General features: G+C 40.7%; 1 protein-coding gene across 2 annotated transcripts in view; it reads left to right on the forward strand.

Moving 5' to 3' along the window:
• The window catches only part of UBAC2 (UBA domain containing 2), a 103920-nt gene that overhangs the window by 1065 nt on the left and 88320 nt on the right, over positions 1 to 14535 (forward strand). For both annotated transcript variants that reach the window (XR_010471453.1, XM_065057591.1), the window contains exon 2: positions 9543 to 9670. Coding sequence is in view for 1 of the 2 variants with exons in the window: in XM_065057591.1 (XP_064913663.1) it covers positions 9543 to 9670 (128 nt within the window). In the remaining variant the exon portion in view is untranslated. The remainder of the gene's footprint in view (positions 1 to 9542; positions 9671 to 14535) is intronic.

Raw genomic sequence — 14535 nt, forward strand, 5'->3', positions numbered from 1 at the left:
GTGTCAATCATCTCATATCCCAGCTGCTACCTGAACAGACCTCCCAGGCACTGAGGGTCACTGCTGAGCATGTCTGCAGGATGAAGGATCTGCTGCGTTCGGAAACAGCAGCTAAGAACTGAACTGGCTGCTGTGTGGACTTTGGCACTGCAGGTTTCAGAGCAGGCTGGGACATATGATAACCAAAACTTTGCTGACTAACTCATGATTCACACAGAATCCCAATCTGAGTGTGAAAGCACCCTCCAACTAGAGAGGAATAAATCTGGCATTTAAGAAGGAGTATTAGTTGTAGCTGTGTTGCATTTGAGGATTCCCAAGGAAGGGGGGGAGTACTTTTGCAGATGGATCTAATAACATTGTACTTGATTCACAACTCCTGATTTTTAATTGTTTTCCCCCCAGTAATAGACACTGTAGAAGAACAATGTTGGTGGCATGTGTCTGTGTATAGTTCTATGAGGCAGAGATGGGGTGAAAAGTATCCTTGTTTGGCTGAATGCGTGGAAAGTCATGATCAGTATTTAAAATTTTTTCCAAGATAGGTCGATCAGAAGGATGAGTGGAAAACTGTAGTCATAAGAAATGTATTTGTACTAGGAGAAAAACCTAGACAAGATGTAGTTCTGCAAAAAGTAAACATTTTACAATTTATTTTTTTTTTTCTTCTGGAAAACTGATACAACGTACACTCTTACTGAACTCATCTGTTGACCTGAAGTGATGTTTCACATTAAGATGTGGCTGGCACTGACAAACTCTAGTAGAGGCATAGGTGGCAGTGACATAGGCTCACCTCGGGCACAGCTGTGGCAGTTTAAGATGTCCCTGTGCCCTCAGACTTCTGTTTCTGCCTTTGAAGCAGAAGTGTCTGCTGAAGTAGCAGCACGTATGTAGGATTCAGTCACTGATGTGCACAATCTGGTGGTTTAAGCAGTTAATGAATTGGGGCCTGGTGTTTCATCAGGGAAGCGTACGTGTCCGTGTTCTGTTCTGCCGCTGGGTCTTGGGAGCAGGAACCTCTGGCAGAAGGGCAGGGACAGACAATTGTTGGGGCGCTGATGATGGATAAATGAGCCTGTGTCAGAGACTTTAGGTAAAATCAGTAGACACCTGGTTCAACAGTCATAAGAATGGCAGGGCAGATTGAAGGCTTCTGTACCCTAGTGTGTCATCTCTGACAGGCTTTTTAACATCTAGAATGTTTTGTTAAAGCCATATCACAACACCATTTGGTAAAAATAATACTAAACTCTTTTTAGCCATATGTATAATAGATAATTTTAAAAAGTTACCCAGTTGTTGATGATATTTCTAGTAGATTAAGGGCTTTAGCATCTGCAGACATTGATGTGGTGGTAAAAATGTCAGAGGTTACTGTATTCTTTTTGTCTTGTTTTCACCATTCCCTTCTTTAGCAATGGGAAACAAACAACAAATGACCTCAGAGCTCTACTGCATTTTGGTAATGTGATTCTTACCGGGCTTCTTATGCAAAATGTTTTAACAAGAATGCCAGAGCCCCTCTTGTCCCCAGATTTCTAGAAGCAAGTCTGGGTTTTGGACTGCTCTCCTTTTTAAAAACTTTTTTCTGATTTTAAAGCTGCTTATCAGAACCTAAACAATTATTTAACTGATTTGAAGTATTTTGATTAATGTAAATTCTTCTGCTTAGTTACTTCTTGGAATTGCATTTAATACTTTTCTGAAAGAGATAGCAGAGGAACCAGTGGCTCATAATGGCAGCAGTTGCAGCTGGCTATAAACTTATTGCTCCATCTGGTGATATTAATCTAGTGAAGGTCGATAGAATCTTGGATGAAGATATTATTGTCCACGTTCTTTGAATTCTTTGTTGTTTATTTCTTCTGCTAATTTTACAATAATCCAAAATAAATAGCAGTGGACTGTATAGTATAATTCCAGGAGGTTTTGGAAACAATATAAAGATGAATCTAATAGTCTGTGTTGTCATTAGAGGTCTAAATGAGAGAAGTAACTCAAGAATCCTTATGTTCTCTTTGATTTTGAATTTGATCTATGTACTTGCATCAATGTCCTACAAAACGTACCTCCTTTTGATTGATGCTGCATTTGTCCCTTTCCCCTTCTTGCATCCTGTCTTCTCAGTGTTTCTAGGCTGCCTCTCTATCTCTTGCTGTTTTGATGAAAATAAAAACTCTTCTTTTAAACTACAGGGAGACTGACATGATTAGGTTATTTTCAAGCTGCTTATTCAGTATGCATTTAAAAACTTGTCTTTGACTTTCATCAGGTAGAATAATTTAGTTAGAATATTAAGTTTTGGACATTTTTCATCATATATTATTCCTCTTGCTATAAAAATACATGGAACTTTGATTGGCCTTACAGTCAATGCTATCTTTTGTTATGTCCCAGGCATGGTAACCTTATGTAATCAAGAGAAGACAGCTTGCAATTCAAATAAAAAGCCTGTGTTCTTGTTAAAATTAAGTTAATGTTTAATATTCCAAAGATTTAATATGACAAAATGTGACAGAAGAGATAACTGAACTTTGGTAGACAGATGTCACTTAGCAGTGTACTGATGTACTGTTCCTAGGAAACGTAGGAGGAAGATACCGTAGCTTCATTTTAGCTCAATTTATTTATAATATTTATTTGGGAAAGTATTTGTCTGCGTGTTCGGTGTGCATGAAGAAATCTTGAGTGAGTAAATGAAAAACTTGAGTATTTTGATTTCATCAAAAAAAGGAGTTCAGCCCTCTATTTGTGCAGATTACTGCATTTCCAGTTTTTCAGACCAAGAATTCTGTTGGGTTTCTTAATTCTGAATGCATTTTGCTTTTGTATTATAAGATGGCTCTGACATACTACTACAGACTTAACAGAGTAAGTTTAGCTCAGCTAAGCTTTTGTGAAGCCCACTTATCTACTGTAGCTGTCCTGATTGTTGTTGTTCGTCATTCAGGGTAAGGTTGTTTTTTGCATTATTTACAGCTAGTTGATAAAATGGTCCTAAGAAACATCATCTACGTGTAGCCATAGATAGACCCTTTGGCTGTTTTTGTTACATAGACCTTTGCTTGGTTGATGGCCAAATTTCATTTCTGCTAAAATACCACTACTATGCTGAACAAACAGTGTCTTTCAAAGTTATTAGTGAGTACAAACTATTTCTATATTACTTACCTTGATCTAACTTTGTGGATTATCTCTGTACTATGGATGCCAGTGGATGCTACACTATGATACGTGGCTACACAGACAAGTTCATTTCACATCCTGGCTCCACAGTTCAGTAAGGTGAATTATATTATCTTCATCTAAGGAATATTCCGAATTTGTCAGTTCATTACCACAGATTCAGCTTCAGGTATTACTCATAAGTTTGTCTGCTTCTACTGAAGTTAGACTTTCTTGTAAATAATGCTTGAATAGCTGGGCCTGTGTAGTGAAGTCGTTGACTATGTCCATGTGCCTTTTAAGATGTCTCATGACTTTGAGCACTAAAGTTGAGTTCTTGCATAATGTGTTTGTCTAGTATTTCTTATCATAGTTTAAGAGTTTCCTGGTATAAATCCTCTGTCCTACTTGTCCTCTTCAGTGCTCTTTAAAATCACATGCATGGGCAGTGAGGTTCTTGAAAAGTGATGTTGTAAGAGACATATAAAAGCAAACCCCTCCAACAAACAAACAGTCCAACCCTGGGTGCATGTGAGCCAGTTCTGACAAGTAGGTCCTTTGCTAGCAGGGATATGCTGAATTGCTAATGGAATCAGCATTTGATGACACTGACCGATAACATACCTACTTGGTGTATAACACACAATTTTGGATGAGGAGGTGTAAAAATAAACATACCTGGTGCACGTTACAGCTATGCAATACGGAAGTCAGGAAACAAGGAAGAGCACAATTTAAAAGGACAAAGACAGTTTGCTTTCATTCAGGCAAACTGCTTCTGTTATGTGGAATATTGGAGGAACTGGTGTGCCCTGAGAAAAAAAAAAAGCCAGTTACTCTGGTTAGTAGGAAGCACAGCATGGGCATACTCAAATGACAGAAAACAAAAACCCAGTTGAGTTGACTTGTGAAACTACACTGTGGCGTGTTCAGGAAGGATGCTGCAGCACCAGGCTTTGAGGAGGAGCTTGTGGGGTGGCTGTGGTGCCCAACCCAGACCAGTTTCTTGTGTTGCAGTCTGCCAGCAACTGGAGTCTCATGACAAACACTGCTGGAACACTTAGTGGCTCTGCAAAGGTCAGCATGAGCACATGAAGGCTGACACTGGGCCAGATGTTTGCTTTACTGTAATGCTGCTTAGCTGTATTTGCTGGTTGTTCTCCAACATGCTGCGTCCCAGGGGCAAAGTATGATATGCAGAAGGCTCTCCATTATAAGACACCAAGGCTTTTCAAACAAACCTCTAAGACCAAGACCAAACTTTTCTGCAGACACTGTAATATCCCCTCCCAATACTCTTCATGCCATGTGCAACACTGCACATGAGTATAGTACAAAAACCTTTCAGAGCTGGTCTTTATTAAGGTAAAATCTGAGTTCATGTTTTAAAGCCTTGCTACATCTGGAAAATATCTGACTACTTTGCCTACCGCATACAAGCTACTTCATGTAGTAGTAGAGAATGGAGTCCTTTGAACTTGGGTGCAAGCATTTCTGCTAGTGCAATTTATGCTCCTACCTCCCAGTGAACATTGTAGTGCAGTGCTAGTAATTTGTTAAAAATCCCCAAGGCAACAGGGGAATGCTGTGCTCTTCTGCTTGTGTAACCTGCAAGACTGAACTGTGTTTTGCGCAGGCGTCAGGAAAATATTAAAGGTATGTAAGTTGATGCTTTGTGGTATGACTGAGGGAAACATCAAGTATGCATTGAATATATCTGACTTCTGTGCATAACAATATTGTACAGTACAGTGCTATATGGGAAAACAAATTAGCTTGTATATCAGCATGCCACAGTGCAACTTGGTTCAAAATAATAGCTTGAGTCCTGGGAGCAGCATAGCCACCCCAGTTCAATTAGCCATGCATTATATACCACAGAAAATGTGGCTGTTTTGCTGCCGCGCTGCAGAGCTGGCTCATTTCAACCTAGCATGGGGATCTCCACGTGATGTTGTGGTGTAGCCATACCTGGTATTTCTGACACTGTATACTAATACTAGTATGGTAATATGCTCTGTGGTTGGGCGGAAGAAGAGGCTGCTCAGTGAGGTATTTTTGTTAACTTTGACCTGTTTCATTTTCTGTTTCTTTTCAAAAGTTCCTTTTAGAACCAAGGGGTTGTTTGTGTGGTTTTGTGTTTTGTTTTTTTTTGGTTTTTTTTTTTTTTTTTTCCTTTTTGTAGCTCCTCATTCTCTTATACTTTGTGACTTAGGCTAAAACCAGTAGTTTCTAAACAGTAAGTGTATAGGTAACAGTAAGTATAGGTAACTGGTGTGGTTATAGTCTTACCTGTGCCTTTTAAAAATAGGTTTAAAATGTTATCACAGTTGGTTTCTTCATTGACTTTCTTGATATATATACTAACATTATTCACTTCTCAGCTTCTGCACTAAGTTTATAAGCCTTTGATGAAAAACTCTTCCTGTGGTGATACTCTTGTTACTGTGTTCACTTGCAGGCATCATGATGATTAACCACCAGAGTACACTGTGAAGTGACAGACTGAACACAGGGTCCCCTTCCTGTGCCTGTGCTCTGTGCCTGGACCAGGGACAAGAGCTGCTCTCCTGACCCAGAATACTTCATTCAGTCATGTACTACCTTCAGGAAGCACTAATTTCACTGCTTTTGCAGGGTCCTCTGGTATCACACTTTTTTTTTTTCCCAAAGGATGAAATATTGGAAAAATACTTCTAGTGAATTGAACAAACTGTAAAAAAAATATGGTTAAATTCCATCCTGCCAGTCAGCACACAGTCTTCTGGTGTCTTCCACATTCCCCAAGCAGTATTACAGGTGTCTGTATCTCTTGTCATCCTCCCTCCATGGCTTGCTCTCATTTGTTCTTGGCTGCTGTTCAGAGCTCAGCGTGTGGTTATAATAAAGACAAGCTTTTACTTCTCATGTCTAGAGATCACTCCAGTCTCCCAAAGGTACACATTAGTGTCAAGGAAGCACTTAAAAAATACTTTTCAGATTTAAATATCTGACAGTGAGTTTCATCGACCATTACAATAAAAGACAAGCAAGGTTGTCAAGCATTCAGGAGGAGGTACTAAGGCTGTAAATGCTATTTTGGTTTAATGTGTAACAAACCTGCGTCTGAAGGGAAAATAGTGGGCAAGAGTTCTTGAAAGCTCTGACCATTTTGAAACATCATTTTCGGCTGATGAACCTACTGCAAGTTCTTGGCTAGATTTTGGAATACAGTAGATGAATACATGCATGATTGCCTAATGCAGAAATAACAATTCTACCCAAAATAGAGATTCCATCAGTGCATTTGGGAAGTACTGTGCATTCGATGTGCATCAGTTGTGGTTTAAAAGATTTGCAGAACTTTTGTATCAGCATTAAAAGGTGGTTCATGCGTGTTTCATACCATTATAGTAGCCCCCAGTAGGTAACTGAATGAAAGTGGTGTGTCTGCCTCATAGTAGCTGGGTTTGGGAAGTTTGCAGGTGACAGTGGGGGGGGAAAAAAAAAGCTGTTATACAGTGTGTTTCATCTGTAGCCCTAGTGTAAGCTCAGTAGGGATCCCCACAAAAAAATGTCCTGAGCTAATTTGAGCTTCTGCAGCCACTGTTCATCAGCTGGCGTTAGCAATGAGGTCCTCTTCTAGGTCAATGCTGGAGTCTTGGGCCCAGAATAGCAGTCAGGGGGGTGAAGTTTTTCCCCCCAAAGCCCTTCAGAAACAGCTTGGCTTGGTCTGGCTGCCTGTTCTGACATTCTCATCTGCTCGTTCTCTTCATCTACAACTGGTGAACAGACAGGGAGCAGGAAATAATTTTTTAAAATATAGCTGTTACTTCTACCACAACTTTCATATTCTTCTCATTAGTGCAGTGGTGGCTTCTGAAGCTGCAACTACCTGTGCAGCTGTGCCATATGCCTCTCTCTCCATGATAGACAGTCACAAGTATTCTTTAACTCTGTGTACTTTGAAAGTGGTATTGACAGCCAAAAAAAGTGATGGGTTGTGGAAGAAGAGGATTCATGGGCTTTGTAATGAGTTCAGGGTGGAGTGTGGAGACTTAGAGGTGATTTTCTCATTCATGTTGCGTTTTAGGATTAGCCTCAGGTTGCGCAGTGATAGGACAAAGGTTGGGACACTTGCCTGTGAGATTCTGAGGGTGGCTTTGGGGAGAACTTCTCCATTGCACCAGGGGTAGCAAAGATCTGTAGCAAAAGCTTGTTCTTTGCTCTTCATCATAGCATGTTTTGCTGGTGGTTACCAAATCACTCTGTTCCATTAGACTGAAGTTCAGTATGTGTGTTGCAGCACCAATGCTATTACTGCCTGTTGTTAGAAAGAATTGCCACTTAAAGAGTACTTTGGGATTTCAGAATTATTCCAAGGTCTTTCAAGTTCGTATTTGATATATTTTAACTCTTCAGGCTGAAAATGTGAGTTTATCCTTTCATTCTACTTTCTTTACATGGTACAAAGGCACTGTGTTTTTCTCCTCCTTGTGCATGTTTACATTGGTGCTGCCAGTAGATACCAGTACCCAGCATAGGTTCATAATACATGTTTCCATCTTGCACACAGTTCCAAATCTATTGGACTAAAATTTTGCTTTCTGAATTTTACGTTTCCATTCAAAGTAAGGAATTTGACTCGGATGTCAGAATGCCTGACTGTCAGTATCTGGGATTGTTAGTAATTTTTGGTCTTGCTGCTTGAGACATTCCACAGCAGTGGGAGGGTTGTTCCTTCACTGGTGACCTTACAGTAGCCCTTTGTAAGTATCTATATGCTTTGGAGTAGTAAAGCAAACTACTGCACTGTACAGTGAAACACTTTGAAAAAAACACTTCAAGAGATGTATTGTTTATCTGGGAGAGAAGGCTGAGAGGGGATCTTATCAATGCTTACAAATATCTGAAGGGTGGATATCAAGAGGACCAGACACTTTTCAGGGGTGCCCAAAAATAGGGATGAGCAGTTGTGGAGTCTCCTTCTCTGGAGACATTCAAAACCCACCTGGACACATTCCTGTGTGATCTGCTCTGGGTGAACCTGCTTTAGCAGCTGGGTTGGACTAGATCATCTCCAGAGGTCCCTTCCAACCCCAACCATTCTATGATTCTGTGATCTTTCTCAGCTTTACTGGGCAAGAATAAACTCATCAACTGTGATGACATTTTTGAGAAGCTTGAGAGTAGAAGTTTCCGTTACTCATGTGATGTTCCCCGTGGGTGACTGTCACATTAATGGGTTGGTTACTTGTGTGGTTTTTCACTTGATGACGTGCTTAAAAAAAAGTACTTTTCTTTCATAACGTTTAAAGTGTCCAAGCTGAAAGCTAAAAGGAGGTGTGTAAGAAAAATGTGTCTTCACACTTTTGGAGAAAACAGATAAGGTTCTGTTGGTTGGTTATTTTTGAATGCATTCGAATTAGGAATGAACCTTGTAGGATAAAGTATTTCAAGTGTGTGTTACCTGTAATGTAAAAATGACCTAATGATATGAAAATTACAGTAAAATCTAAATTTTAGGCCTGTATAGAAATACAAAGTCACAGTGGCAAATCTAGTGAATTGCTTGTCACATTTTTGTGGTAATGTGATCCTTATGTGAAAAGTATTATAAGAGAATGAGGTTTTGTAATTTATTTTTTTTAATTCATGAAATAATGTAGATGCATCTGATAGTAAAATAACACATCTTATCAAACTTTGGTTCAGAAATATCTACTGTTGTGATTACTGCTTTTGTTCTGATTTAGGCTGTACTTTCATATATCTGTTGTATCCTGGTTATAAAACTGACCTTGTCACATTAAGAAATGTTAATTTAGCTAAGTTAACTATGGGAGCATTACCTGAGGTTTCAAGTTAATATGTGTGTGCACAGTAACTTTCAGGCAGCTCCAGCTTCTGTTTTCCATCAATGTTCTACAGTACTCCAATGGCTTCAAACTTTTTTAAGCATCCAGCTAAATTAGAGGAATAATTTAAAAAATGAATGTCTGTTTGCATGTCTGTTTGGCCAACAACAAAACGTGAATGTTTTATTTCCTGGAACATGATTGAGCTTTAGAAGGGCAGCATAGGAGGGCATGACCTCCATAGGTGCAGAGCACTTTGGTTTAATTATGGCCCAACAAATAATTTCATGAGAGAATGATGAAAACAAAATGTCTGATTAATATTTAACTGTCTTTAGTATCTCCAAAGGCTTCCTTTGGGTGTTTTGTTTTTCTTACATATTTACAAGTTGTTGACAAATTCGGACATTGTTGAGATAAAAAGTCAAAATAGTGCCACTGCTATTATGTTTTCTAATCACCTGTTTAAATATGTCGCTTTTTAAATGTAATAGATTGTTCTCTAAAATGTTTTTTTGTTTGTTTTTTGTCTTTAAGATAAAGCACCTTTGTCAAAGAGCCTGTTATTAGTCCCAAGTGCCATCTCAATTCTATTGACTCTGCTCTTCCAACATTATCAGAAGTTCTTTGCATATAACCTACAAGCTATAAAAGAGGATTTTCAGGTAAGAATCAGTTGATTTGGTGTGGAAAGAGACTGCTCTTCTGTGTGATTTCTCCCAGTTGATTCTCCTCTGGGTCTTTTGCTTTATTCACTGTTGTAGACCAGCTTGTAGACCACCTTTTTTAATGTCACATCAGTAAGCTGCATTTTGGTAAAAGCAAGAAAAATTGATGTGAAAGTATCAACACAGCTTTTCACTTCTTTCTTTTGGCTGGGAAACGATTCGTTTTGTACCATATTTCCTTCCAGATGGTGGCATTTGGAAGTCTGCTGGGAGTGAAGTATGGTTTAACCCATGTACTAATATTAAATAGTTTCATATGAATGTCAGTATCTTATCGTGCTTAGTTTTTGATGCTGAAGAGGGCTATTGTGATCAGCTACTCTGATTGTATATGGTTTATTTTAACAGAGGCCATAACTTCTGCTGTAGTTAGTTGCAGGAAATTAAGATTTACCCATTGAATAGAACTGCTGATTCTAATTTGAAGATTCCAAGTGATGGGGGAGTTTGTCATGCTCCTCAGTAACCTGCTGAATTGGTTAATTATCTTATTAGACATTTATTCCTTATTCCCAGTTCAAACTGAGATACTTTATCTTTTGGTATTTCATCTTGTAAGGTTTTGTTCCCAGCTTAATTAAGAATCCTCTAGTACAGTTGTAATTGTTGAAATAATACCCGTAGAAGTGATTAATAAGTTTTGGGGGGGTTTGGGTATTTTTTCATTTTCGGAAATGGCAAACTACTGCTCAACAGAGAAGGGTCAGCAGATGTCTCTGTAATTATCTTACCCCACATGTTTTACAGTTAGATCAAAAAAATGTATGAAGTCAACTCTATGTCTTTGAGGATGCCGACTGTAGCCTGGAAGCCTTAAAAGATTACTAGACCTAGCTGGTGATACCCTGTGCTGTTGTGCTCTCTGTGATCTTTCTTGTCAAGAACAAGAGCGTCATTATAATCTCATAGATTGCAACTCTGCAAGAGCACTGCTCATATTTTCCAAGTTTCTTGCTAGTGCTGCGCAGCAAAAACACAGAAATTAATGTCTGCCTTTTTAAAGTGTTACAACCAAGTGTTTGGGGGCGAGGAAGAGAAAGTGTGAGAAACTATTCAAGTTTAAAATGGAAATTTTGTAGATTTGGGTTTCTTTTTTTAGTGCAAAAGTAAAAGATGTTTGTCTCCATAAAGGGGATCCTCAAGAGCAGTGAAGAAATGGTGTGTATAATGAAGATCTTGGTGACCTTAGAACTATGTATTTTTTAGGCTGGCTAAAGCACAAAGCAATCAGGCTTAGAAGCCTTACACAGTCTATGCAAGGGCTGTTAATGTGTATCATGAAATGTTCAGCTGCCACCTCACAGCCCTGCCAGTTTGGACTTCAGCAGTGGTGGTACTCAAGGTGCTGGCTGGGTTTCAACACTGGGCATTTAGACATGGGACAACTGCAATGGTGAGGTCCCATTTCTTTCTTCTTGTGCAGTCCTGAGGAAATTGGAGGCTGAAGCATCGGCTGAGACCTAAAGACCTTGAGAAACATGTAAAGTTTAGGTAGTATGTTGGCACTTGGACTTCCACAGAGGGGAGAACGCCTAGCAGGCTGTGGCTTAGGAAAGAGATCTGGGAGAGCCAAAGCTTGTGCTGGAGACTAGTGAGAAAGATGAAGGGCAGCAATGAAGTTTTCTTTAAGTACATCTGCAGCAAAAGAAAGGCTTAAGGAAGGTATGGGCCTGATCCTCATTGTGGCAGGAGACCTAGGTGACAACGAATATGCTGAGGTATTCAATCCGATGTATTTATCAGTATGTTTTTCCTTCAGGCCTCCAAGCAGAGTCTGTGAGAGTGAAGCAGTATCCACCATTGAGAAAAACATAGTTACTAATCACTTAATCCAGCTGTACACACAAGTTAATGGAACCAGATGAGTTGCCTCCGAGAGTGCCAAAGAAGCTCAAAATGTGATTGTGAGACTTTCTTTAGCATTGTTGAGAGGTCACGGCAGTTGGTGGAACTACCCAATGGCTGGAGAAAGGCAAACATCACACCTGTCTTTGGGAGGGGCAGGCAGGAGGGTCCAGGTGACATCAAGCTACTCAGCCTTAACTTGGTCCCTAGGAAGGTCACAGATAAAATCTTTTTAGAAGCCATTTCTCAACACACGCACAAAGGTGACTGGGAGCAGCCAACCAAGGTGAAGTGGACAGATCCTGTGGGTCACAATGGGTTGCACAGCTCATGTCAGCAACACTTTTTGTGCCCATGGGACCTTCTCTGATGGTTGAGGACTGCTTGGAAGAGTTGGGATCCACCTAACCAAGTGGGACAAAGCATCTTTGCTAACAGGCAGGCCAGCCTGCTGAGGAGGGCTTTAAGTCAGGAACAACACAAGAGGGAGATGACAATCCACAGTCAACTGAGGAGGCAGTGGACTAGGTTAGCCAGCAAAGGATACTGGCTGCTGTGAACAAAAGGGATCTTGTAATCAACAAAACAGGACTGAAAAGGACCTACTTCAAGTGTATGCACATAAATAAGGAAGTGTCTATGGGACAGCATTATGTGGAACACTCCTATATGTTTTCTGGGAAGTCAGCGTGACTGGGTGCCTCTCTGAAGTGTCTGTACCCTAGTGTGTGCTACACAGGGAACAAATAAGAGGAATTAAAGTCATATGATGTTACAGGGCTACAATCTCATTGGAGTCACGGTGATGTGGTGGGTTAGTTCATGTGACAAGCAAGCTGCAACAGGCAGATACAAACTCTTTAGGAAGGACAGGCAAGGAAGAGAATTACTTGCTATGTGAAAGAGCCACAGAACTGCACAGAGCTTTGTCTTGGAACATGAAGAAGTTGAGAGTTTATGGGTCAGGATTAGAGGGCAAACCAGCACAGCCAACTTTGATGGTAGTGTTTGCTACAACCCACCTGATCATGAAGTGTGTGAGGCCTTCTTCAGACACCTAATTTCAGGTCCTGGCCCTCATGGAGGGCTTTAACCATCCTCATCTGTGCTGGGAGGGTAACACAGCAGGGCACAAGAGTCCAGGAGGTTTCTGGAGTGCATTGATAACAGCTTCCTAACCCAGGTGACTGAGGAGGTGATGAGGGGTGATGTTGTGTCTGAACCTCATGCTTAAAAACAAGGAAGAAGAGCTGGCTGGGCATGTGAAGATCAGGGGTAGCATTGGTGTGTGTTAATACCTCACGGGAGGGAGCAAAGAAGAGGGAGCCAGGCCCAGTGAATGGACAAGAGGCAGACGGCACAAACTGAAATAGAAGTAATTCCATTTAAATAACAATCTTTTTACTGTAAGACTGATGGAACAGAGGATCAGTTTCCCCAGAGAAGTTGTATGGTCTCCATCCTTGGAGACAGTCAAAACTTGGACATGGTCAGTTAACATCCTGCGCTAGCTGACCTTGTTTTCAGTGAGGATGTCAGACTAGATGCTGTCCAGAGGTGCCTTCCTACCTCATCTGTACTACGACTCTCTGAAAGCATGCCGCACCAACTGGTTGCTTTCTTCCATGAGGCAAGTGGTGCTGTATTGGATTTTGCATACCTTCACTTTAGCAGGGCTTTTAAGCCAGTCTCCCATTGCATCCTTGAAGTCAAACTGGTGAGGTATGTACTGAATAACTGGACAAGAAATGGGTAGAAAATTGGCTGTGCTCTCAATGGGGTTATGGTCATTAGTGGCAAGTAATCCATTTGGCAAGTATTAATTAGGGGAGGGCCCCTCAGAGATAAGTACTAGGACCAGTACTATTTAATGTCTTCATTAGTGACCTGGATGATGGGATGGAGTGCAGTCTAAGCAAATATGTAGGTAATCCAAAATTGGTGGTAATAGTCAATATGTTGGAAGGCAGGGCTGCTATTCAGAGATACCTTGGCAAACCCAAGATGGGAACTGATGGGAACTTCATGATTTGGAAGGTCCTGCATCTGAGATGGAATAACCCCAGGCTGCAACAGTGCAGGCTTGCAGGAGGTGAGTGTTTGGGAGGTAGCTCTACAGAGCAGGACCTGTGGATCTTGGTGGACAACAGGAGCACTCTTGCAGCCAAGAAGGCCAAGCATCTCCTGGACTCTGTTAGTGAGATTGTGGCCTGTAGGTCAGGGCAAATGACCCTACTCCTCTAGTTGACACAGTGGTCTAGATGTGGTCTCGCAAGTGCCCTGTTCTGGGATCCTCAGTACAAGAAAGATGTGAACACACTGGAGCTGGTCCACTAGGACAGAGGGTTGGAGTATGTGACATAGAATGAGAGGCTGAGAACTGGGTCTGTGCAGCCTCAAGAAGACAAAGAGGAGACACCTTATTGCTGTCTAGAAGTACCTGATCAGAAGCTGTAGAGAAGCTGGAACCAGACTCTGCTTGGAGGTTCACTGAGGTAGTGGACACAAGGTGTAACATGGGAAATTGTGCCTAGATGTAAGGGATTGATTTAGTTTTTTAAACCACGGGGGTGGACAAACACTGGCATATGTTACCCAGAGAGGCTGTGGAATCTCCATCCTTGGAGGTGTTCAAGACTCAACTTGGCATGGTCCTGCACAAGCTGATCTTCTTAGAGCTGGACTGGTTGGTATGTGGAAGTCACTTGACAACTTTTTTTTTCTGTAATTTTAGAATTTACTAGGGTTTTGATTTCCATTTTTATTTGTAAATGTGAACTAGGGACATAAAAATGTATTTGACTTCATTTAAATAGTAGATTTATTTTAACAGGTAGATCTTCTCCTTGAAAATACTTTATTTTTAAACAGACTTCTTGAATTCTCCATAACAGTCTTTACTTCCCCTCCTAAATGTACCGCGTTTCTGGTATCTGACTTTGGGATTATATTCACTC

The sequence above is a fragment of the Columba livia genome, chromosome 1, assembly GCF_036013475.1.
Source record: "Columba livia isolate bColLiv1 breed racing homer chromosome 1, bColLiv1.pat.W.v2, whole genome shotgun sequence".
Classification (NCBI taxonomy): Eukaryota; Metazoa; Chordata; class Aves; order Columbiformes; family Columbidae; genus Columba; species Columba livia.